The sequence below is a fragment of the Rana temporaria genome, chromosome 6 (assembly GCF_905171775.1).
Source record: "Rana temporaria chromosome 6, aRanTem1.1, whole genome shotgun sequence".
NCBI classification, from domain to species: domain Eukaryota; kingdom Metazoa; phylum Chordata; class Amphibia; order Anura; family Ranidae; genus Rana; species Rana temporaria.
Window position 1 is genome coordinate 185,388,075 of NC_053494.1, and position 26,792 is coordinate 185,414,866.

General features: G+C 44.7%; 1 protein-coding gene across 1 annotated transcript in view; it reads right to left on the bottom strand.

Annotated features, from left to right (window-relative positions):
* The window catches only part of KCNJ3 (potassium inwardly rectifying channel subfamily J member 3), a 252,825-nt gene extending 226,552 nt beyond the window's left edge, over positions 1 to 26,273 (bottom strand). The window contains exon 1 of the mRNA XM_040357943.1: positions 24,674 to 26,273. Within this exon, the coding sequence (XP_040213877.1) occupies positions 24,674 to 25,345 (672 nt within the window). The 5' untranslated portion in view covers positions 25,346 to 26,273. The remainder of the gene's footprint in view (positions 1 to 24,673) is intronic.
* Between the last annotated feature and the right edge of the window lie 519 nt (positions 26,274 to 26,792).

Here is a 26,792-nt window from a genome sequence, read left to right on the forward strand (position 1 = left end):
AGCAGCCCAAAGGGTGGCGCCATCCACATGGAACTTCCCATTTATAGTGCCGTTGTACGTGGTGTATGTCACCGCGCTTTGCTAGAGCATTTTTTTTTTCACGATTGTGTGTAGGCAAGGCCGTTTTAATGATCGGGTTGAAATTTTTTTTTTTTCTAGACCCTTAAAAACGTCATTTTTTAGAACCCGAAAAACGGTCTTGTGTACGTGGCATTAGGTATTTATGGGGACTAAATGTACACAGAATTTAGTAAACAGCACAAAACAGTTATAAATTGAAGCTTGAAGCATATATGGGCTAACTTTACTGTTGTCTTATTTTTTAATAAAAAAAGTGTATTTTTTCCCCAAAATACTGCGCAAATACTGGGTGATATAAAGTATTGCAATGACCGCCATTTTTATGTCTAGGGTGCTGGAAAATTATTATGTTTGGAGGTTCTAAGTGATTTTCTAGCAAAAAAATAATTGTTTTTAACTTGTAAACAACATACCGGTATCTGAAAAAGAGACTCGATCCTTAACCCCCCTGGCGGTATCCCCGAGCGTGACTCGGGGTTGATTTTTTCTACCAAAATCGGTATCCCCGAGTCACGCTCGGGGTAGATATGCAGAGCCTGCAGCGTGCGCTGGCTTACCTTGTCCTGGATCCAGCGATGTCACCGCGCTGTGTGAGCGAGCGAGACCTCGCTAGATTCACACAGCGTCCTCCTGTGCCGCCGATCTCCGTTCCCTGCGACGTTACGACGCACGGGAGCGGAGATCGGCGCCAAATTCAAAAAAGTAAACAAACACTATACATACAGTATACTCTAATCTTATAGATTACAGTACTGTATGTAAAAAAAAAACACACCCCCCCTTGTCCCTAGTGGTCTGCCCAGTGTCCTACATGTCATTTTATATAATAAAAACCTTTCTTTCTGCCTGAAAACTGTAGATTGTCCATAGCAACCAAAAGTGTCTTTTTATGTCAAAAATGGTTTTAGATCAGCTAGAAAACAGCAATAATAAATTATAATCACTTGCAGAATTGTGCGATAGCGATTTGTGGGGAAATTCGTCATAAAAAAAAAAATAATAATGACAGCAACAATTCTGCAACTGAGCAAATTTCAGTGATTTTGAGTTGATTACATTATTGAATAATTTTTATTTTAATTATATTATTACTTGCTATAATTATTTATAATTATTTATTATATTATAATTTAAAATTTTGTTTTTAAAAAAATGTCATACCCGGGATGCCTATAAGGCCCCGTACTCACGACCAAACATGTTGGCTGAAACTGGTCCGCGGACCAGTTTCAGCAGACATGTTTGGCCGTGTGTAGGCCCGAGCGGACCTTTTTCGGGCGGATCGGACAGGTTTCCAGCGGACAACTGTTTCCTGGACTTGCTTTAAAACAGTCCGCTGGAAACCTGTCCCCCCGGCATGTACGGTCGTCTGTACAGACCTACCGTACATGTCCTGCCGCCCGCCATCCCTCACATGCGTCGAAGGACTTCGACGCATGCGTGGAAGCATTTTAAAGGCAGGCCGCCCACGTCGCTGCGTCATTGTCGCGGCGACACCGCGTCATCGACGCGGCGACACCGCGGACACGCCCCGCGTATTGTTTACGCGCGGACCTCTGTTCGATGGTGTGTACAGTCATCGAACAGAAGTCCCCGGGCAGTCCCCGGGCAGACATGTCCGATGAAAACGGTCCGCGGACCGGTTTCATCGGACATGTATGCTCGTGAGTACTCGGCCTTAGATTCTTGTTTGGTCAGATTTAAGTGAGTTATTCCTAAAAATCACAGGCCTACAGTATAAAACGCCAAATTTCCTTGCAAATAATTGTACCGCTTTCAGCATGTTTTTTTCAGACAGAATCATACCGCCAGGGAGGTTAAGTGGTTAATGCAACATGAGGGCCATAGACTTTAATGTTAACCCTCAGAAGTTGCATGAAAGTCGTACCTGAATGTTATACAATGCAACTTGTGTGCAACAGTTGTCCATTATCACTGGTCAAAGCCAAAGTCATATCCAAGTTGCACCCATCCAAAGTTGCAACAAACTTGCACTCCAAAGTCGACGCAACTTTGGAGCCGTACAAGTGTGAAAGGAGCCAAATGTTTGCAGCTAGGTTGTAACCAGCCTGAGTGTTGTTATCTGGATTTGTTAGGTTTTCCTAAGCCCAAGGACATTGTTTGCTTCTGCCTGCTACTTGGGACTGTTCACTAGCAGAGTGAGAACTAAGAATGTATAGGGTTATAATAAATATTGATTCCACCCTAGTGAATGACTAAGGCCCCTCCCACACCAGCAAACTGATCGGGTACGCCTGTCCATTTTTCAGGCAGAGCCGATCAGACCATCTATTTTTCTCTATGGACATGTGTCTGCTGTGACTCGCCAACATCCGAAAAACAGACAGATGGGGATACGTTGGCCATCCGTCCAGCGGTTTGATGGAAATGCATATGCAGTTCATTTCCATTCGACCACCCCATAGAGAACAGGGGTCTGGGTCTGTGTCCACTCTGCGTAGTGAAGGGGACACAAACTTGTCATCCGCTTGCTCGGCAGGGATCAGCAGAGAGATCCGCCACTAAGTAGATGGATCCACTTGGATGGATTTCACCCCTTGTGAATGTGGGCCAAGGAAGGGTGAGGTGGGCCGAGGAAGGGTTTGCCTGGAGAAAATGTTGTTCCCAGAAGTCATTGCCTTTCAGGCAATGAGGAGGATGTGAGTATAGAGAGGTCCTTGCCTCCCAGGCCCTTTGCCTGGAGAGGAAACCTGAGCCAAAGCCCAAAAACCTAAACTGGCCTGTGTTAGGGCCTGTTAATCCAGGAGGGTGGTTACTCGGAGAATGAAATTTCAAAGGAGTCTGCTACACAGAAACATGTCCAGGAGAGCTTTGAAAAAACTGCTGCCAGACATCACATGAAGACATCATCTCCCCACTCTTTAAATCACTATTAAGGCGGAGTTCCACCCAAAAATGAAACTTCTGCTTTTCCGCTTCCTCCCCGCCTCCGGTGTCACATTTGGCACATTTGGCACCTTTCAGGTATAGATATATATATATACGGCGATAGATCGTTGTATATTTGGTGGCGATCTACGCCATATCCGGACCCTTTTCTGTCCCCCCCGTTGTCTTCTGGGAGACACACAGGTCCCAGAAGACAACAGGGACCAGTGAGGACGTGAAGCACAACTTATGCATGTGCAGTAGGGAACCAAGCTGTGAAGCCACAAGACTTGCCGGTGACTGCAACCGGGAGCCGAGGGAAAGATCGTCTTCGGAGGACATCATGGGCGCCCTGGACAGCTAAGTGTCCTATTATTAAAAGTCAGCAGCTGCAGTATTTGTAGCTCCTGACTTTTATTTATTTATTTATTTATTACTTCAAATGATCAGCTTTTATTTATGTAAAACCTATGAGTTCAGCCTTAATTTATTAGTGTATCTAAACTTGCTTAACCGCCAATGACAAATTAACGTCGGCAAAGTGGTTGTAGAATCCTGACTGGACGTCATATGACGTCCTCGGGATTTTAAGCCGCTGCGCGCCCCCGGGGGCGCGCATCGCGGCGATCGTTGTTGCAGGATGTCAGTCTGACACCCCGCAACACCGATCAAGGTAAAGAGTCTCTCACAGAGACTCTTTACCACGTGATCAGCCGTGTCCAATCACGGCTGATCACGATGTAAACAGGAAAAGCCAGTAATCGGCTTTTCCTCACTCGCGTCTGTCAGACGCGAGTAGAGGAGAGCCGATCCGCTGCTCCTGTGACAGGGGGGGGTTGTGCTGATCGATTATCAGCACAGTCCCCCCCCCCCCGAGGATGCCCACTGGACCACCAGGGATGCCCACTGGACCACCAGGGATGCTCACTAGACCATCAGGGATTAAAAAAAAAGGTATGCCACCCTAGACCACCAGGGATGAGAAGGACACAAAAAATGGATGCCAATCAGTGCCACAATGGATGCCAATCAGTGCCCACAATGGGCATTATTGATTGGCAGGCATTGTTTGGCACTGATTGGCATCCATTAGTACAACACATACGATAGTGCCCATCTATGCCCATCTGTGCCACCTATCAGTGCCCATCCATGCCGCCTATCAGTGCCCATCCGTGCTGCCTATCCGTGCCCATCCGTGCCGCCTATCCGTGCCCATCCGTGCTGCCTATCCGTGCCCAGCCGTGCCGCCTATCTGTGCCCATCCGTGCCGCCTATCCAAGCCCATCCATGCCGCCTATCCGTGCCGCCTATCAGTGCCCATCCGTGCCGCCCATCAGTGCCGCATATTACTGCCCATCAATGCCACCACATCAGTGCCACCTCATCGGTGCCCATCAGTGCCGCTTTTTCAGTGCCCGTCAGTGCAGTACCATCAGTGCCCATCAGTGAAGGAGAAAATGTACTTATTTACAATGTTTTATAACAGAAACAAAAAAATTATTGGTCATTTTTTTATTTTTTTTGCAGAAAATAAATATCCCAGAGGTGATCAAATACCACCAAAAGAAAGCTTTTGTGGGTACAAAATGATAAACAATTTGTTTGGGTACAGTGTAGCATGACCACGCAATTGTCATTCAAAGTGCAACAGCGCTGAAAGCTAAAAATTGGTCTGGGCGGGAAGGTGTTTAAGTGCCCTGCATGGAAGTGGTTAAACTTCTAGCACTCCCCTCCCCCCAGACTGACAATGCTGCTGTCCAGATCTACCCTCTGTGCTCCTTCATCCAGATTGGTGTCGGTGAAATACAGGAGGTGTGTTAGTGGCCAGATCATCAGGGAAAAACATAAGGGAAAAAAGCCAAAAAATATAAATAAACAAACAAACAAACAAACTAAGGGCTCATTTACATTTGCTTCAGCTTCAACACACATTAAAGTGCCTACTGCTTCAACGTATGTTTTTGATGCTTCAGTGGTGCTTCATTTTGTTGCTCTTATCCCTCTCAAAGGGGTCCATTTGTAACTGGGAGGCTGCCGCTGATTCATTAGCACAGTGATCACCAACTTTGCTACTTCTAATAAGAAGATATGAAGTAGTTTCTCTTTTTTTTTGGTATCCTTTAACCCTAACCCTCCTTCCCTAGACAATTGAGCTAGTAATTGTTGCTATTGGAGGTGGAGAACCAATGAGTGTCTGGGTGCAGCTACAGAGAAGAGCACTAGAAGGGAAATCAGAAGAGCTCAATAAATGTCAGCAGCTCCTTGGGGGGTCCATGCTACATGCTGTGTGTGTGTTATTTCACTCGTACTGGTGTCAAAAGACTTACTGTATAGCATATATAATCAGTTTCATTGCAAATTAACTAAAAGCGATTGTAAAGCTTTGTTTTTTTTTTATTTTAAATAACAAACATGTCACACTTACCTCCACTGTACAGTTCGTTTTGCACAGAATGTCCCCTGATCCTCCTCTTCTGGGGTCCCCCAGCGGTGCTATCAGCTCGTCCCTGCATCATATAACCCTCTAGGAAAGGCACTCTCCTTGGGGGGGGGGGGGGGGTTACCTTTTGGGCATGCTCCATGTCCAACATTTGCATTTATAGACACAGAGGCCCAGATTCTCATAGAATTACGTTGCTCCTGGGCAGCGTAACGTATGTGTTTTACGTTACACCGCCGCAGTTTTACAGCGTTAGTGCCTGATTCTCAGAACACTTACCTGTAAACTTGCGGCGGTGTATCGTAAAAGCGCTCAGCGCAAGCCCGCCCAATTCAAATGGGGCGGGCACCATTTAAATTAGGCGCGTTCCCGCGCCGAGTGTACTGCGCATGCGCCGTCGGGTAAGTTACCCGACGTGCATTGCTCTAATTGACGTCGCACCGACGTCATTTGCTTAGACGTTAACGTAAATGGCGTCCAGCGCCATTCACGGACGTTTTACGCAAACGACGTAGATTTTGAAAATTTTGACGCGGGAACGACAGGCCATACTTAACATTGGCTGCGCCTCATAGACCCAGGGGCAACGTTACGCGTCGCAAAGGCTACGAAAACGTCGTAAATTCTCTGCGTCGAGCGCGCGGACGTTCGGGAATCGTCGTTATTTGCTAATTTACATAAGCGACGGGGAAAACGACGTCGGCGACACCTAGTGGCGAAAAAAAAAATCCATTTAAGATCTGACAGCGTAAGAGCCTTACGCCTGTCAGATCTAATGGGTATCTATGCGTAACTGATTCTAAGAATCAGTCGCATAGATACCCGGGCCCAGATTAGGACTTACGACGGCGCAAATGGTGTTGCGCCGTCGTAACGCCTTTGAGAATCTGGGCCAGACTGCCAGACTCCCATTTCATTGGATTTGATTGACAGCAGTTTGACAGCAGTGGGAGCCAATGGCTGCACTGCTATCAATCTATCCAATTTAAGAGCTGACCCCCCCGGGCAGAGAGGTATAGCGCATCTCCACCGAGGGATTGAAGGGGGTTAGGTGAGTAAAACGGTGGGGCTAGGAGGCCGGTCAGTGTCAGAAGTTTAGGATGCATTAAGGTGAAAAAACACAGGGTTTTACAACAGTGCCAGGCAAATGTAGGTCTCTTTAGGGTCTGCTCGTTGACATAAAAGACAGTGTCAAATATTACATCTTCTGACTTGTATTTCACCTGCTTCAAGCATGTTTTTGTTCCCATATACTTGTATAGGGGTTTAAAAATACAGCAGAAACAGGTCCATGTAGTTATTTTTTCTAGGCTTTTTCTCCTTTATTTTCACTTTGTAATGCTGAGAATAGCAAACTTTCATGTGGCTACACTCATCACTCACTGTACCTATAAGAAGCCGTGGTTGTCACCAAGACTGAACATAAAGTGATTGTAAAGCCTTGTTTTTATTTGTATTTTTTTTAAATAAAAAAAAAGTTATACTTACCTCCTCTGTGCAGTTGGTTTTGCACAGGGCAGCCCTGATCCTTTTATTCTTGGGTCCCTCTTTGCTGCTCCTGCCCCCCTCTTATCGAGTGCCCCCACAGTCAGCAGCTTATGTGGGCACTAGAGTCGAGTCACAGCTCTGTGTGCCCATTCAGACACAGGGCCGGATTCAGAAACAAGATACGACAGCGTATCTCCTAATACGCCGTCGTATCTCTGAGTCCGGACAGTCGTATCTATGCGCCTGATTCAGAGAATCAGGTTACGCATAGATATCCCTAAGATCCGACTGGTGTAAGTGTCTTACACCGTCGTATCTTAGGCTGCATAATCACACTGGCCGCTAGGTGGCGCGTCCGTATAATACGCAAGGAATATGCAAATTAGGTATTTACGCCGATTCAGAAACGAACGACCGCCCGGCGCTTTTTTTTTACGTCGTTTGCATTAGGCTTTTTCCGGCGTAAAGTTACCCCTGCTATATGAGGGGTATGTGCGGCGTATCCTATGTTAAGTATGGCCGTCGTTCCCGCGTGAAATTTTGAAAATTTTACGTTGTTTGCGTAAGTCGTTCGCGAATAGGTCTTTGCGTAAGTTACGTTCACGTCGATACCAATGAGGTTTTGCAGCGTAATCTCGAGCATGCGCACTGGGTTTTTTTCACGAACGCCGCATGCGCCGTTCACAAAAACGTCAAATACGCGGGGTCAAGTCAAATTTTAATAAAACACGCCCACAACATCCCCATTTGAATTAGGCGGGCTTACGCCAGCCCACATACGTTACGCCGCCGTAATTTAGGGCGCAAGTTCTTTCTGAATACGGAACTAAGATATGTAAGATACGGATAGATACACCATTGTATCTGAATCCAGCTCAGTAAGTCCCGACACAGCCCTGCTCCCTCTCTCCCCTGATTGGCTGTCTGACTTTGATTGCCAGCCGTGGGAGCCAATGGCGTCACTGCCAATCAGGAGGAGTGTCCCGGACAACTTAGATACTCGTGGACATCTCAAGAGAGAGGTAAGTAATTAGGTGGTGCTGGGGTGCCTGCAACACAATTTTTTTTTTTTTTTTATCTCAATGCATAGGGTGCATTAAGATAAAAAAAAGCTTCTGCCTTTACAACCCCTTTAAAACATGTTTCCTTTCTCGTCTAATTTAGGTGTGGGGGGGGGGGGGGGCATTCGTAGTGTACAAGAAGATAACATTGTTTGTGCTTTCAGTTCCACCCACAGGAAGTGACAAGGACACTTATGGAAAGATCAATAAGTATTTTCTGTATGTGCTAAAAATGTGTGTAGGCTGAAAAAATAAAATAAAACCTGCATTCACTGCTCTACATCTACAGGACTGGTACACTGCAGTATATTACATTTTTATTCTTGGGTTCAGATATCTTTTAAATTAAAAACGTATAAAACTTAAACATAACAGAGGGTTCCAAGTAGTTATTAGAAAATTGGCAGTTAGCCTTGATGGGATCAGACTGGAATGCACATGCACTGGACATCTTTGGATCTTAACAAACAGTCAAGGCTGATGAATCTTCAAGGCTGTCAAGGCTGATGAGCTTGTCTGCTGTGTACCCAGGATTTTGCACTTAAAGGGTATCAGCATTTACACTATATGGCCAAAATTTGTGGACATCTGACCATCACATTGCCTAAACCATATGGGCACATCTCCAAATTATTGAGGTTCAGGTGTTTCCATCAAAGGGTACTGTTACAGCCTACAAATACATTTTAGACCATTATGAGAGCATAATGCTTGAATAAGAAGTCTTGGATATTACGGGCAGTTAAAGAGCAATGATCACTTTATCAGAGTATGACATAACGCATACACATAGGCAACCAATTTTGGGGTTTGGCCCTTCTTAGGGGCTTTGGTAGTGTTTGATCTGTTGGTTGTGGGAACTGCAGTGTGTGTCCTAATATGATAAAGGTTTTACAGAGTGCCAAAAAAAACCTTGTGAGCTTCCAACCTTGTGGAAACAGTTCGGGGAATGCCAGGGATGTACCTATAGTCATCGCAAATTCCACCCGGCCTCATGCTTCAGAGGGCCCATGCGACACCCCTGTACACATAGATAGGAGGGGCAGCATATAGAGGAACCGTTTCCCTTGATTTTCCTCCTGCAGCTGCTGGATGCCTACAGGAGGGAGAGTAGGAGAAGTAGGCTTTCAGCAGCTGCAGGAGTCAAATTAAAGAGACCAATTCCTCTGTATGCCTCCACCACCACCCCTCCTATCCAGGTGTACGGGGAGCTGCACTGGCCCTCCGGAGCATGAAGCCGGGTCCCAATTGCAACCCCTACAATCCCTACCGAATACTGTCCATTCATAACTATAAAAAAAAAATGTTTACCCTAGTGGGTGTCGCCCAGGGTAACATGGGGCCCACACTGTGTCCCACTGCTGTTATTATCAACGGTATGTCTCTACTGTAATGCATATTTTGTTCAGTGCTCCTATGCAAGTCTATACCTTATGAGCATGGTTGTTGTAGCAGCATATGGTTTCATTCCCAGTTAGGGCACCCTGAGAATCTATGGTACTTTGTTTTTGCCACATTATTGCAATTTCCTTGTTGCTTAGCACCTATACATTGCTTAGATGTAACCTTCTCAGGTGTTTTATTTTGATACTTTGTGATAGAGACTGCATCTCCGTTGCTCTGGAATGTCCCCGCCCACTCACTTTGTTATTATCTATACGGTTTCCTTGACGGCTCTTTTGTAACTTGTTATTTTGCAATAAAAATATTTGAACAAGAACAAAAATAAAATTGTAAAAAAAAGAGAAAAGATATACATTTTGTTTAAATAACAAAAATAAAAAAACTGCTGACACCAGTGGCAGAACTACCTGGGTTGAAAATATGTGACCAGGCCCTGTCGCTCTGCCACCCGGCTAAAAAGGAAGGGCCCTGGCCAGGGGTAAGGAGGGGCTTTCATGGTTTCTTGCACCGGGGCTGTGAAGTTTTCAGTTATGGTTCTGGGGAAGGCCTTTTTCTGTTCCATCATGAATGTACACATATGCTCAAAGCCAGGTCCATAAAGATATGGTTTTATGTGTTTGGTTTGAAGAAACTCTCGAGTCATGACCTCAACCCTACTGAAATAAATTGAAATACTGATTGCAAACCAGGTTATCTCTTTCCAACATTAGTACTTGACCTGATAAATATTTTTCTGGGATGAATGGGCACAAATTCCCACAGACGGTCCAAACTCTTGTTGAAGGTCTACCCCAGGCATGTCCAAAGTCCGGCCCGCGGGCCAATCGCGGCCCGCGTTCCGGTTTTGAGCGGCCCGCCTGGTTGTCTGGACATATATATCTTTTGTGGCCCCCAACGATCTCCCAGCACTGAGGCCACAAAAGATATATAACTTGTATCACTAAATGGTGCATCGCTGGCTGAATCCTGCCCACCGCTAACATAATTTATTACATGGGAGGCGCGGCAGGTCTCTCCTACATCATCGCATCACTCCCCCTTCCTCCCCCTCCCCACACTCCTTATTCACACAAGCCTGGAAACTCTGAAGGTACGGACAAAGGACGGGATCTATCAAGTTACAAAGCAGGTGATTGGTTGTTAGACAGTGGGGCGGTCCCAGCAACCCATCTCCAGCCTTTAACTTGAAAAGTCCCGCCCCCTTTGTCTGGACCTGCCATGCGTGCTTCCCGGCTTGTGTGATTAAGGTAGGGCAGTGTGGGGAGGGGGAATGCTGTGTGGATGAAAGGCACAGTCTGACTCCAATATCGAGGGAGGACTGTAATGGGGAGGGAGTCTGTAATGGGGAGGGAGTCTGTAATGGGGAGGGAGTCTGTAATGGGGAGGGAGTCTAAGATGTAGTGGGGTCTATGAAGTGGGCTCTGTAATGAGGGGGCGGATCTGTGATGGACTGGGGATCTGGGATGGATTGGAATTCTGTAATGGACTGGGGATGGACTAGGGATCTGTAATGGACTGGGGATGGACTGGGGAATTCTGTGATGGACTGGGGAATTCTGTGATGGACTAGGGATCTGTGATGGAGTGGGGAATTCTGTGATGGACTGGGGAATTCTGTGATGGACTGGGAAATTCTGTGATGGACTGGGGATCTGTCATAGACTGGGAATGGACTGGTGAATTCTGTGATGGACTGGGGAATTATGTGATGGACTGGGGATCTGTCATAGACTGGGTATGGACTGGGGATCTGTCATGGACTGGGGAGTTCCCCAGTCCATGACAGATCCCCCAGTCCATGACAGATCCCCCAGTCCATGACAGATCCCCAGTCCATGACAGATCCCCAGTCCATGACAGATCCCCAGTCCATCACAGATCTGTGATGGACTGGGGATCTGTGATGGACTGGGGATCGGTCATGGACTGGGGGATCTGTCATGGACTGGGGGATCTGTCATGGACTGGGGGATCTGTCATGGACTGGGGGATCTGTCATGGACTGGGGGATCTGTCATGGACTGGGGGATCTGTCATGGACTGGGGGATCTGTCATGGACTGGGGATCTGTCATGGACTGGGGATTTGTGATGGAGTGGGTCTGTAATGGGGGGGGGGGATCTGTGAAGGACTGGGGATCTGCTTCACAGATCTTTAGTTAAAATTTAAGTTTTTTTTCCTGAAACTTCCCTCTTAAAGTGAAGGCTTGTGTTATACGCCAATAAATACGGTATATCCAAATAACACGCCTGAGCTCATCTCTTTACTCACACACAGCCACAAAGGCAAGAGAATTATTGTTGGGCAGTGTATTGGTTGCTCAAACGAACGCACTTAGACTGAATTTTAATGGTTCAAAAAATGATAGGGAAAATGGTCGGCCCTCGAGCATGTTCACTTCATCAAATCTGGCCCTCTTTGAAAAAAGTTTGGACACCCCTGGTCTACCCTAAGGACTGGAGGCTGCAATCTGCAGAGGGGATGCCAACTCAGTTGTAACTCCCATGTTTTGTAATGGGATGCCCAACAAGCTTATATAAGCTCATAAGGAATAACCTTCTTGATCCCCTTTAGTCTGGTTTAAGCCCTCAACACTCCACAGAAACTGTTCTTCTAAAACTCACAAATGGCTTACTAACCGCAAAAACCAACGGACATTATTCTGTACTCCTACTTCTGGACCTTTAGGCTGCCTTCAATACAGTTGACTACCCCCTCCTCCTCCAAAAAACCTTTAGCCAGATTCAGAAAGACTGGCTTAAGATACACTACGCCGCCGTAACTTAGAGAGGCAGGTACCGTATTCACAAAGAACTTGCGTCCTAAGTTACGGCGGCGTAGTGTAAATGGGCCGGCGTAAGCCTGCGTAATTCAAAGTAGGCTGGTAGTGGGCGTGTTGTATGGTAATGAATCGTGACCCCACGTAAATGACGCGCCTAACGAACGGCGCATGCACCGTCCGTGGACGTATCCCAGTGCGCATGCTCAAAATCACGTCGCAAATAGTCAATGCTTTCGACGTGAACGTAACCTACACCCAGCCCCATTCACGTACGACTTACGCAAACGACGTAAACGACGTGAAATTCGACGGCTGTTCCGAAGTCTATACTTAAAGGGTCACTAAAGGAAAAACATTTTTTTGCTGAAATGACTGTTTACAGGGTATAGAGACATAATAGTTAACTGATTCCTTTTAAAAATGATTAAAAATAGATAAAAAACAATCATATAATGTACCTACAGTTTCGTTTCGTTTTTGCTGTTGTTTCCTGGTTCTCTGATGTACAGAGACAAAGAGCCAATAGAGGGCAGCGATGCTTTGTATAAAACCCCTCAGCACCAATCCAGTTTCGTTTTACAAACAGTAATCACACCTCCTTGATTAGTCACCACCGTGAGAAATCTCCCAGTACTGTGGTGATCAGGAAACAGACAACCAGGAAGTGTCCAGAACAGAGAGGAATTACAGCAACATCAAAGCAAAAATGAACAATGAGGACATGAAACCAGGACTGCAGTAAGGTAAAGGAAGCTATTTAGCTAAAAAAAAAAATCTTTTAGTGACCCTTTAACATTGGCTGCGCCATCTTTTAGGTGGTTTATCTTTACGCCTGAAAAACGCCTTACGTAAACGGCATAGCTTACTGTGACGGGCGTATGTACATTCGTGAATAGGCGTATCTTGCTGATTTACTCGGGCTGCATCCAAACTGCAGCCCGAGGGCCGCATGTGGCCCTTTGCATGCCTTTATCTGGCCCTTGGGTAACGATTCCTTCACTGATACAAGACACTATTCCTCCCACTAATACCAATGATGGGGCATTATTCCTCCCTCTGACACCAATGATGGGGCACTATTCCTTCCACTGACACCAATGATGGGGCACTATTCCTTCCACTGACACCAATGATGGGTCACTATTCCTGCTAATGACACCAATGATGGGGCACTATTCCTCCCACTGACACCAATGATGGGGCACTATTCCTTCCACTGACACCAATGATGGGGCACTATTCCTCCCTCTGACACCAATGATGGGGCACTATTCCTTCCACTGACACCAATGATGGGGCACTATTCCTGCTAATGACACCAATGATGGGGCATCATTCCTCCCACTGACACCAATGATGGGGCACTATTCCTGCTATTGACACCAATGATGGGGCACTATTCCTCTCACTGACACCAATGATGGGGCACTATTCCTCCCACTGACACCAATGATGGTGCACTATTACGCCCACTGACACCAATGATGGTGCACTATTACGCCCACTGACACCAATGATGTGGCACTATTTCTCCCACTGACACCAATGATGGGGTACTATTCCTCCCACTGACACCAATGATGGGGCACTATTCTAATGATGTAAACATTTTATAGTTCCACTGACCATCAAAACTTTGGCATTGTTTACATCCACTGATGTTAGGGCACTTTCTACTTCGATTGGCCACAGTCCAGCCCCCTTATAGTTTGAAGGGCAGCAAACTAGCCCTTTGTTTCAAAAGTTTGGAGACCCCTGTTCTAGAGGGTAGAAGGGTTAAATATATGTAGCGCCTATGTACTCTACAGTACTGGTGCTATCTAAATTTATGTGTGGATCAGAGTGTAGTTAAACTCTGATCCTGATTGTTAGAGAAAAATGCGGTCTCTGTCTCAGCTTGGCTGTGCTGTGGGTCCATTCTGCTGTACTTGGGGTTTCTTTCAGCCCTGGTGCTGCAGGTGGCAGCAGTGGAGTCAAGGTTTGGGTGCTCTTTTCCAGCAGCCAATCACGTGGGGTTTGTCCTCGCTGTGCATGCTGGGGAGGGGTATTTATGGGGCAGACACCATTGATTCTGGGTCTTCTTCGTCCAGTGTGGCACTCACCTTTAGGGTGGCCACATCACGGTGCCCCAGCCCTATGGCCTACCTGGCCGGGGCGTGCGTGCCACGCGGTGTTCCTGGTTCCGGGGCCATGTTGGCCCGGAGCATCTGAACCGTGACGGGGACCCAGTGAGTGACTGGGTTCCCACCATTGAGGATCCCAAGCTGTACTGCTGTTCGGTGGGGAGTCCGTCTGAGGAGCGCCATTGAGAGGCTGGCAGTCCAAAAGGGCCTGGACAAACCACCGGGGATCGAGGTAGCCGGACACCGAGGGATTGATCACCTGTCGGTGGGTACCTGGGCGACAAGCTGAAGGAGATCCAGACGGACCTCAATTAAGAAGGGATATCTCCAAGAATTCAACCCAGAGGGGACCTGTGGTAGAGGTGTCTTCTGAGGCTCATTGAGAGGGGTCTATTGCAGAGACTTTCTCTCAAGTTCAAGTTACATAGTTACATAGTTACATAGTTAGTCAGGTTGAAAAAAGACACAAGTCCATCCAGTTCAACCACAAAAAACAAAATAAAAAAACACAGTAAAATCCTATACACCCAACTTCATACCCACAGTTGATCCAGAGGAAGGCAAAAAACCCCAGCGGAGCATGATCCAATTTGCTACAGCAGGGGAAAAAATTCCTTCCTGATCCCCCGAGAGGCAATCGGATTTACCCTGGATCAACTTTACCTACAAATCTTAGTACTCAGTTATATTCTGTACATTTAGGAAAGAATCCAGACCTTTCTTAAAGCAATATACTGATCTGGCCAGAACCACCTCTGGAGGGAGTCTGTTCCACATTTTCACAGCTCTTACTGTGAAAAAACCTTTCCGTATTTGGAGGTGAAATCTCTTTTCCTCTAGACGTAAAGAGTGCCCCCTTGTCCTCAGTGATGACCGTAAAGTGAATAACTCAACACCAAGTTCACTGTATGGACCTCTTATATATTTGTACATGTTGATCATATCCCCCCTTATTCTCCTCTTCTCAAGAGTGAATAAATCTAGTTCCTCTAATCTTTCCTCATAGCTGAGCTCCTCCATGCCTCTTATCAGTTTGGTTGCTCTTCTCTGCACTTTCTCCAGTTCTCCAATATCCTTTTTGAGAACTGGTGCCCAAAACTGAACTGCATATTCCAGATGAGGTCTTACTAATGATTTGTACAGGGGCAAAATTATATCTCTGTCTCTGGAGTCCATACCTCTCTTAATACAAGAAAGGACTTTGCTCGCTTTGGAAACCGCAGCTTGGCATTGCATGCCATTATTGAGCTTATGATCAACTAAAACCCCCAGATCCTTCTCCACTACAGACCCCCCCAGTTGTACCCCCCCTAGTATGTATGATGCATGCATATTCTTAGCCCCCAAGTGCATAACTTTACATTTATCTACATTAAACCTCATCTGCCACTTAGTCGCCCAATCAGACAGAGCATTGAGGTCGGCTTGTAAATTGGAGACATCCTGTAAGGACGTTATTCCACTGCATAGCTTGGTGTCATCTGCAAAGACAGAAATGTTACTTTTGATCTCAGACCCAATATCATTTATAAATATATTAAAAAGTAAGGGTCCCAGCACTGAACCTTGGGGTACACCACTGATAACATTGGACCATTCAGAGTAAGAATCATTAACCACGACTCTCTGAATTCTGGCTTTCAGCCAGTTTTCTATCCATTTACAAACTGATATATCCAATCCTGTAGACCTTACCTTACACATGAGCTGTGTGCGGAACTGTATCGAACGCTTTTGTAAAATCCAAATATATCACGTCCACAGCCACGCCTCTGTCCAGGGTTTTACTTACCTCTTCATAAAAGGAAATCAGGTTTGTCTGACAACTTCTGTCTTTCATGAATCCATGTTGTCTGCTGCTTAAATAGTTTTTTTCCAGCAAGAACTCATCCATGTGGTCTTTTATTAAACGTTCCAGTATCTTCCCAACTATAGAAGTTAAACTAACAGGTCTATAGTTACTTGGTAAAGACTTTGTTCCCTTTTTAAATATGGGCACCACATTGGCCCTGCGCCAATCCAGTGGTACTATTCCTGTCTTTAATGAGTCCCTAAAAATTAGATACAGTGGCTTTGAAATGACAGAGCTCAGTTCACCAAGGATGGTCTGTGGCAGAGACTTATTCCTACAATTGTCTGAGTGATACTCCGGCTGCCAGGTCAGTGAGAGAGACCTGTCCGGGTACGATAAACCCATTGCGGCGGGAGTGGTGCTAAGAAGTGTTACGTTTGGGAGCAGGACTGTTTCCTATCATTACGCCTAAATCTGCTATTCTCCTATCTTCGTCAGCTTTACTTTCCTCGCCACAAGTTTACTGTTTTTACCTGACTGGGTAATAAAGAGCACAGCAAAGAGCACCTGTCTGGACATTCCTTTTACTTCTACTAGATGTACTACACATGCATCACCCCTAGGAATTTCGGAGGAGCCGAGAGGTAACACACCACCCAAAACAATCCAGCAGCTCCTCCGGGGGTAGTGCTACATTCAGATCTGAGACATAAGGGCTTATTATATATTGCAGTGTTGATACACGTTGGCTTGTGTTTCAGCAGCAGTTCCATTTGAATTGTTGAATGGCATAAGCACCAAAATTTATTATGTTGGACATCTTTCAATTATCCAGATTTTTCTTTTACTAGGGCCAATTTACAAAAAAAAGCCTTTAAAAAAAGTAGCAGTACAAATGAAAAAACTTGCCATGTTGCATTATTTTTCCGAAGACTTGTAAAGTAAATAAAAAAAAAAAAAATCTAGTTTGAATTTCCATTTTGTCGTTAAGGATAGACTAAGCCAGTGCACTGATCAGAATAGACTGCAGGGAGGATAAATGACAGGGATAGCACCACAAATCGATAGCGTTGGAACCTGACCAAGCAAAATACAGTCAACAAACAAGTAGACTCCTCCAGGTGATCATTAAGCTAGAAAGTTATATGAACAAATAAATGTGTTGATCTATAACAGTGATGGATGAGTTGCTAAATGAGCATCCAGCTAAGTATTTACAGACGGATTTAAAAGGCAACGAAAGTCAAGTAAGGCCTTTAATAACTAGTAAAGGTTAACCCCTGAGAAGTCAGTAAATCCACAGTTTGTTACCATGACGGCACCAAAGTAAACCATCTGCAAAAAAAGGCTGAAATACGCACAAAATGAATTATGTAACACGTTATGTATGGATGTATTTGGAAAAAAATGGAAGCCTAATCACTTAAAGGGCGCCTGTCACTAAAAATAAAAATAAAAATGGATAAAGGACTCATGGCACATACCTATGTAAGTATGGATATTTAAATATCTCCAAAAAAGCTTGGGAATACCACTGAAAATATGGAGTTCAAAGTAATTGTACAGTCTCAGTTTTTTTTTCTATAAAAATAAAAAATATCAGGGCTGATCCTAGGCAGGTGTGTGGGGTGCAGTGCACCCAGGCGCCACAGAGGTGGGGGCACTGAAGCGCCAGAGTGCTCCCCTGCCTACTTCTCTCCTTTTCCATGTCCAGAGGTGGCTCTCTCCGCCGGTCACCGCTGCTGCCACTGTGTTTCCATAGAAACATTTGTAAAGGGGAGAGTTGGTAAGATGACCACACCCATGTGGGGGGCGCCAGAAATATTTCTGCACCCAGGCGTCTGTGACCCTAGGATCGGCCCTGATAAATATGTTATACTTACCTGCTCTGTGCAGTGGTTTTGCACAGAGCAGCCCAGTTCCTCCTCTTCTCTGACCCCTCTTCGGCTCTCCTGGCCCGTCCCTCCTGTCCAGTGCCCCCGCAATAAGCAGCTTGCTATGGGGTCACCCGAGCCGAGCAGCAGCTCTGTGTATCCACTCAGACATGGAGCCTCACCACTGCCCCACCCCCTCTCCCTCCTGATTGGCTAACTGACTTTGATTGACAGTAGCGAGAGCCAATGGTGCCACTACTGTGTCTCAGCAAATCAGGAGAGAGAGAGAGAGACGGGGCCCAGGTAAGTATTAAGAGGCTGAGGGTGGCTTCTGCACACAGAAGGCTTTTTATCTTAATGCATAAAATGCATTAAGATAAATAAAAAACGTCTGCCTTTACAATCACTTCAAAGGTTCACATACTTGGTTCAAACTTTGGTCGCTATATGCTGAATTCACAGAAACTGGAGCCGTAGGTGCCCCTGTTGGCACCACCTGGCTGAACAACAGTTGACTGTTTAATCCACTTTTGTCAAAGAAACCAGGTGGAAAGTTGTAGGCTGAACATTGCCGGCATCTAATCAGATGGATCAGTTTGGATATTCTGACAAAAACCCGATAGGAGGGATTCATCCATTCTCACTTTTTACCATGGATGGAGGAATATGTTTTCTTTCTTCCATTCAGCCCACGGGCTGAACGAAAGAAATCTCTGCATATATGCCCATAAACTTTGAGCTACTCAAATCTGCTTATTGGTATTAGAAAGACTTAGCGGGCTGGAAAAATGTGCTCAATTCCAAAGTCACAAAAAAATTGTGAGATGCCATGTTGTTGAAACAGTGCTATTACTTTTTCTTGGGTTTGATCAGAATTCTATGTATACTAAGAAAGTAAATCACAAAATGTATATGGCTTTACAACAGGCTTAATTTGATTTAATTATGATTTAAATCTCTAGTAAAAAGGTTTGATTTAAATCATATTTTTTAAAGAGCATCTGTCCTCTCTGTCCCGCAGCGGCTCCTCCTCTGACCCGCTGTTGACTCACCGACAGTGCCATTCACTTTACTGGGACCGCTGGTGATGTGGCAGTGACAAAACAAGGTGAGGGATGAGGTGGCAGCAGGTGAGTGGATGCCGCTAATAGGCGCTGTCATAATGGATCTGAAATGACAGGTGCTCTTTAAATGTAAGGACTTATTCTTGCTGGTAGTTGGAATCATTAATATTTGCAAACAAAATGAAGATTCCCTATTTAGAATAATAAGCTGTCAGGTTAGTAAAACAGTGATTCAATCATACAGTTTGTAGTGTACATATATTTGCAAAACAATGGGATAAAGGAATATTCCTGAGCTTTGTTTTGTCTCATGGTTACTGTGAAATCGTGTGAATGCATTAATGCAGTGCATGTTATCTCAGCTTGTAGAGCCTGGATTTATTGAATGGGTTTACCAGAAAATTATAATATTGCAGAATATACAGCCTCATGCTACATAACTAAGCTCCATGTCATGCTGAATAAACAAAATTATTAATGTATCTTAAATAGAAAACTATCTTTAGATTTTTACTTCAAAAGCATTTTATTAAAATAAATTTGATAATAATCAAAAAAATCTATTTAAATCCAAAAAATCAGATGTATGTATATATAAAAAAAATTTTTTGTTTTTAAAATCATTGATTTATATTCACCCTGCTTTCCAAGAATGCAACATTACTTGCACATGGAGCCTACTAGTGGAGTGGGAAATGGCCAGTTCTGCAACATTTTCTCTTCTGGTTAAGAGCCGGTTCACACTGCGGTGGCACGACTTCGGGGGCGACTCTGCAAGTCGTCCTGAAGACGACTTCAGAGGCGATTAGCAAAATTACTTCTGTATAGAAGTCAATGCAAATCACCTCGAGCAGCCCCCAAAGTCTTACAAGAACCTTTGTCTAAGTCGGAGCGACATGCGTCGCTCCTATTAGAACGGTTCTATTGCACAGAATGGGACGCGACTCATCAGGCGGCTGAGCCGCCTGACGAGTCGCCCCAGTGTGAACCGGCTCTAAAGTGTACATCTCTATGACCAACAGGATTGTAAAGTCTGTGATTTTAGGTGAATTGGACAACATTTGTAGTGTCTATGTCCGCCTTTCTCAACACAAGGGAACCTTTGATTTCCAAGGGAATCCTTGCTAAAATTATTATATCTGCAACTCATGATACATTAGTGTGATGGTTGGTGGGAAGAATGCTCCTTTAGACTGGTACACACACAATGAGATTATTGGACGTTACTTAAAGCGGTTGTAAACCTGCGATTTTTTGAAGTCTCCCACATTCACGCGGGAGACTTCAATTCGGCAAGGTCCGGCGGCTGCCGGTCCTTTAGCCGAGGATCCCTGCTGCGCATGCACCGCTGCAATCAGCGGCGCATTGTGGGGGAATATCTCCTAAACCGTACAGGTTAAGAGATATTCTTTATACCTACAGGTAAGCCTTATTATAGGTGGGGTTTACAACCACTTTAAGTTAAGAAAAATTCTCGTAAGACAATAAAAATTGCAATGATGTAATGTATTGCATTGTATTTGTATTGTATTTTCAGGCAAAAACTGTACTGTGTAAACAAAAATTGTACGATCTGGTATCGTACTAATTTTTTTTTCATGTTTGTCTCTTCCGGTAATTTCAGACGAACTGTCCGGATCGGCTCTCGAAAGTTGTGTACTAGCAATCATTTTTTCATTATCGTATGATCTCTTAGAATGTGGTATTTTTTGTTGTTTTTATTGATCTTGTGTACTAGACTTTACACTAGTGATCATTGGGAAAAATTACATCCTTACAGATGCCTAAAAAGATCAATGGTGTTAGTGGGAACTGAGAGGCAAAAATTGCTCATTGCTCAACAAACTCCTAGCAACCTTTGGAGAAATCCTAGGTTTCCATGGAACCCTGGTTGAGAAATCCTGGTCTTAGTGGTATTCTGGAAAAAAACCTTGCCACAGTTCATTATGTGGTTATTGAAGAGATTATTTTTTGTAGCTGACCACCTACAATAGAAACATGTATGGGTTTGCGTTTCTCAATTACCCATTAAAATGTCTAGGCCACAAGTATTTTGTATGTACCCACGACTCCTCTTCCAATAAATATAACAAGAAACTAGTAGCAATGGTGCGTGAAAGCCATTGAAATTGTGGACAAGATGATGTTCTATGGCTGGCTTTTTGTACTTTGGTCATGAGTCTCTAGTACTAGGTAAGGGTTACCTATTGCAAGTTTCAGCTTTACAAATTATGCCCATGTGTTCTCCAGCCTAGAGTTTGTTCCTTCAAAGAGGGACCTTTGCAGCATATTGGTGCACACATATACGTGAGAGCTGGGCTTTGAGCGGTCTAACCATTAGACATGTGCATTCGTTTTTATCTGAATGCATTTTTGTCCGAATTTCGGGGATTTTCGCATTCGTTTTAACAAATGATAACGAATGTGCAGAATCCGAAATTCGAAAGATCCAACATAAACATTTTTTTGCGACAACAGTTCCATATAGATAGAAGATTCAACATGACGGTGACAATAGCGATCTGTGTCTATCGAACCTGCGATCGAATGTGCCTAACCTAACTCTATTAGTCCAAGATTATTTGACATAGAGAGACAAGATTCGACTTTATAGAGACATGAAGATTTGACGAAGCAGCTAAAAACATACGATCGCCACAAACGGACATTTATGGTCAAATTCTCCGCCCATAGGCTATAGAAGAATTTTAATGTTCGTTGACTAGTAATAATAATTAATAAATATAATTATTACTAGTCATACAACATTAGAATGCTACTATAGCTTGTGGGTGGAGCATTCGACCAGAAATATACAATTGCGGCGTCGTATAGTTTAGCTGCTTCGTCGAACCTTCTTAGAACATTCGACGGACACCATAAGCCTTCAATGACAGATAAGACCTTAAAGGGGTTGTAAAGGTCCAATTTTTTTTCCTAAATAGCTTCCTTTACCTTAGTGCAGTCCTCCTTCACTTACCTCATCCTTCCATTTTGCTTTTAAATGTCCTTATTTCTTCTGAGAAATCCTCACTTCCTTTTCGTCTGTCTCTAACTCCACACAGTAATGCAAGGCTTTCTCCCTGGTGTGGAGTGTGGTGCTCTCCCCCTCCCTTGGACTACAGGAGAGTCAGGACGCCGACTAACACACAGCTCCTTTCTCTATCTGCAACGTAGAGAGCGCCCTGACTCTCCTGTAGTCCAAGGGAGGGGGCGAGCACGACACTCCACACCAGGGAGAAAGCCTTGCATTACTGTGTGGAGTTACAGACAGAAGAACAGGAAGTGAGGATTTATCAGAAGAAATAAGGACATTTAAAAGCAAAATGGAAGGTTGAAGTAAGGCCCCTTTCACATTGAGGAGTTTTTCAGGCGGTAAAGCGCTAAAAATAGCGCTGCTATCCCGCCTGAAAAACTCCTGCCCAGCTACCTCAATGTGAAAGCCGAAGGGCTTTCACACTGAGGCGATGCGCTGGCGGGAGACAAAAAAATCTCCTGTCAGCAGCATCTTTGGAGCGGTGAGAGGAGCGGCATGTATACCGCTCCTTCACCGCTCCTTCCCATTGAAAACAATGGGAACCGCGGCAATACCGCCCGCAATGCGCCTCTATAGAGGCGCATTGCGGGCGATATTAACTCTTTATCGGCCGCTAGCGGGGGTTAATACCGCACCGCTAGCGGCTGATACCCGCGGCAATTCCGGCGGTATAGCGCCACTATTTTTAGCGGCGTTATACCGCCACCGCAGCTCCCGCCCCAGTCTGAAAGGGGCCTAAGTGAAGGAGAACTGCACTAAGGTAAAGGAAGCTATTTAGGGAAAAAAATTGTACCTTTACAACCCCTTTAATTAATTTGGATTTTCGGACGAATGCATTGTTTAACGAAACAAAATAAATAAAAAAAACACATTTCGGGAATAACTAAATACATTTATTTTTCAGACGAAAACTAAATTCCGAAATGAATCATTTTAGTGTGCACATGTCTACTAACCCTTCTCATCATTTCCAACTTTCTGAGATGGAAAAGAGGGAATGTAGGCAAAGGACACACACCTGCCATGTCCCCAGTTATGGTGGGCCAGATTCACGTAGAAATGGGCTACGCTGCGGCGGCGTAACGTATCCCATTTACGTTACACCGCCGCAAGTTTACAGCGTAAGTGCCTGATTCACAAAGCACTTACCTGTAAACTTGCGGCGGCGTAGCGTAAATCTGCCAGGCGCAAGCCCGCCTAATTCAAATGGGGCGGGGACCATTTAAATTAGGCGCGTTCCCACGCCGAACGTACTGCGCATGCTCCGTCCCTAAAATTTCCCGATGTGCATTGCGCTAAATGACGTCGCAAGGACGTCATTGGTTTCGACGTTAACGTAAATGGCGTCCAGCGCCATTCACGGACGACTTACGCAAACGACGTGAAATTTAAAAATTTGACGCGGGAACCACGGCCATACTTAACATTGGTTAGACCACCTAGAGGGCATGCTTAGTTTTATGTGACGTATCTCTACGGAAGCGGACGTTCGTGAATCGGCGTGACTAGTCATTTGCATATTCTACGCCGACCGCAATGGAATCGCCACCTAGCGGCCGACCTAGAATTGCAGCCTAAGATCCGACGGTGTAAGTCACTTACACCTGTCGGATCTTAGGGCTATCTATGCGTAACCTGATTCTATGAATCAGGCGCATAGATACGACAATCGTATCTCAGAGATACGACGGCGTATCAGGAGATACGACGGTGTATCAGGAGATACGCCGTCGTATCTCTTTTGTGAATCTGGCCCATAGATCATAAAGAATGAATAAGACCAAAAATGAATGGCTAAACCCACACAAGTTTTTTCATCACTATGTTCCCCTTATACTGACTTTGTGATAATAAAAAGGTCCTTGTGAAAAGTTTAGCGTAACACTTTGGTAATTAAGTAATGCCTTTATTATAGAGGTCTATCTGTCCAAAAAGAGGGACAACTGAGGAAGAAAGAGGAACTTGGTTCTAAAAGAGAGAGTCCCTCCAAACGACGGCCCGTTGGGTGTCATGGATTTCCTGATGCCAGATCACCCTTTAAGATGCAATGCTAGTTGATGCTGTGTACTCTACGGCCAACTCTATCTTCACAATCGTCCTAGGCCATACACTATATTTTATTGCAACAAAATAGATGTTAAATTATGCTTTTAGAACCTGCACAAATACATTCATGGTTAATACCTTTGAAAAGCTTTTTCTAGGTCACCACATTTCACATGTAGATTTAGTGGAAAGTGTAAAAACTCTTTTAAGCAAGCTGTGATTTTTTTTCAGCAATGATATTTTTAAATTTCCTCTGACTTTTTGTGTGCGTATGTATGTTTTTTTTTTTATATATCAAAAAGTTAGCCTCTTTTGTTAGATGCTTTCAAATTATTTTCATATTTCTCGTGTTCTTCTCTTATATGTATTGATTTAACATCCTTAGCAGTTTCCAAAATAACCCTTCAATCAACCTAATGAAGTCATGTAACCTCCAAGCTAAATTGGACATGGAGAACATTGCTATGTGCTACGACAGTGGTGTGTTTTTCTTCTTTTTTTTTTTTTTCGAACATGTTGAACCACATAGTGCCACAAGGTTTAAAGCTACAAGATTCAAAAAAAAATATATGAAGTTGTGTATACTTACTTTAAGCAATTTGCAGCGAATTTGAGCGGAGACCATATGGCTGTTTCGGAGGTTGCCCACTCTGAACATCAGGGTGAGCTTGCCATCCCTCATGGAGATGACGGCATGTTCACTGAACATGAGAGTCTCTGCTCTCTTTTTGGGTTGGGACATCTTAATAAACATGCAGCCTATTAAAAAGGCATCGACGATGGAACCAAGGATGGACTGGAAAAGGAAGAGAATAATTCCTTCAGGGCACTTGTCTGTGATGTACCTGAATCCATACCCGATGGTGGCCTCGGTCTCGATGAAGAAGAGAAAGGCAGATGGAAAGTTGTAGACGTTGGCTACGCAAGGTGTGTAGTTTTCGTCATGTACTCTGTTAAGATCCCCTCTCATGTAGGCAATGACCCACCACATGGATGCCATGAAAAGCCAGGCGACGGTATAGGTCAAGATGAAAATGAATAGGTTCCAGCGCCATTTAAGGTCCACCAAGGTGGTGAAGAGGTCAGAGAGGTATCTGCTCGTCTCGCTTCCCAGGTTCCCATGCTGGACGTTGCACCTGCCGTTCTTCTCCACAAACCTTTGCCTTTTCTTTTTGGGGGCAGCTTGATTAAATCCAGATCCACTGGAGGAAGTGGTCACTACCTGATAGTCGTCCCCAAATTTCCTTCGGAGTGCAGACATAATATGATAAAAAGCAACAACAGCCAGATTCAGTGGTTGTGCAAATCAATGTTAGTTTCTTATTCTGGCCTTTCGTCGTCTCTTTTCTTTTGGTTGTCTTCCACAGCCTTGGTACCTATATCTGGCAAAGTATTATTCTCCTGCGCCAAGCTACAAACCTGATTATCCGTCAGAATCCATTGAGAGGTTGTGTGAACTGGTCAAAGCAGGTTACGAAACTGATTGTCAATAGCTTCTTAAACACAATACAAATGATCTCATTATCTCATCCCCAGATCCCTATCCCTTTGGCTTGGGTTCTGCAGCACAGCATCTCCGGTAGCTTTCACGTTGCTTTTAAGTTAGCATGCAGAACGAAAAAAAAAACGAAAAAAAAAAAAGGGAATAGAAAAATATAGCAATCTGGTTACAAGAGTGACAGCGAATGTCGCTCCCGTCTGTTCAGGTGGAAGTGTTTCAGGATGGCTCTCATTGAAAGTATCACTGAGCAAATGCACATGGGTTCGAGCGAAGGTCCAGGCTTGCCGTCTCACAGAAGCATAGTCCCCCCTCCCATTAAAAAGAGAGGCTCAGCAGAGCAGAACTGTCTTTTGCTTGGAAGGATTTGAGGTTGCAACATCAGGATTGCTTTCTCCAAGCAGCCTACTCTTCCTATAGCTTTGCCTGGGATGTTGTGAACAAAAGACACTAATGATCCTCAGAGCTCGCAGGGTCTGCCTCTATCCTTCTACTCTTTGCAGGAGATCCTTTAGAGGGTCTGACAAGGGGAGAGAAGGGGGTGGTGGTGAGGTGGATGGCATGAAGGGACCCAGCTCAGGGAGAATTAGCTCCAGTCTTTTTTTCTTCCGGGGGGAGGTGGAAGGATCATGGTGATTGTGGTGAGTGTGTGTTAGGGAGAATGGAGATAGTGTTGGTGTATGTGTGTGTGTGTGTGTGTATATGTGATCAGCTGCAGCGATCCCTGACTCCGCCTGCTCCTCTCCTCCCCATCTGTACCGTGCTTTCAGACTGCAGTGCCCAACACACACAGACAATGAGGACATCTTCCCACACACACTACCATTCATAGGGCTCATCACATCGAGACCATTGCATGCACATTACGGCAGGTGCACCCAGGAACACTGGGAACCATGGGCAGTTGGCAACTCTGTCTATAAATTAAAGGAGGACTCCACTGACCCCTCTTGCAGAAAACAAAAAAAAATGTTTTATTTCCCTTGATTTAACCACCTGAGCTCCGGAAGGTTTTAACCCATTAATTAACAAGCCATTTTTTTTTTTTTGCAATTCAGCACTGGCGATTGTGGGGTCATGCAATGCTGTACACAAATTAAATTCATATATTTTTTTTTTCACACAATTAGAGCTTTCTTTCAGTGGCATTTGATCACAGTTGTGTTTTTTTATTTTTTGCGATATAAACAAAAAAAGGGCCAAAATAAAA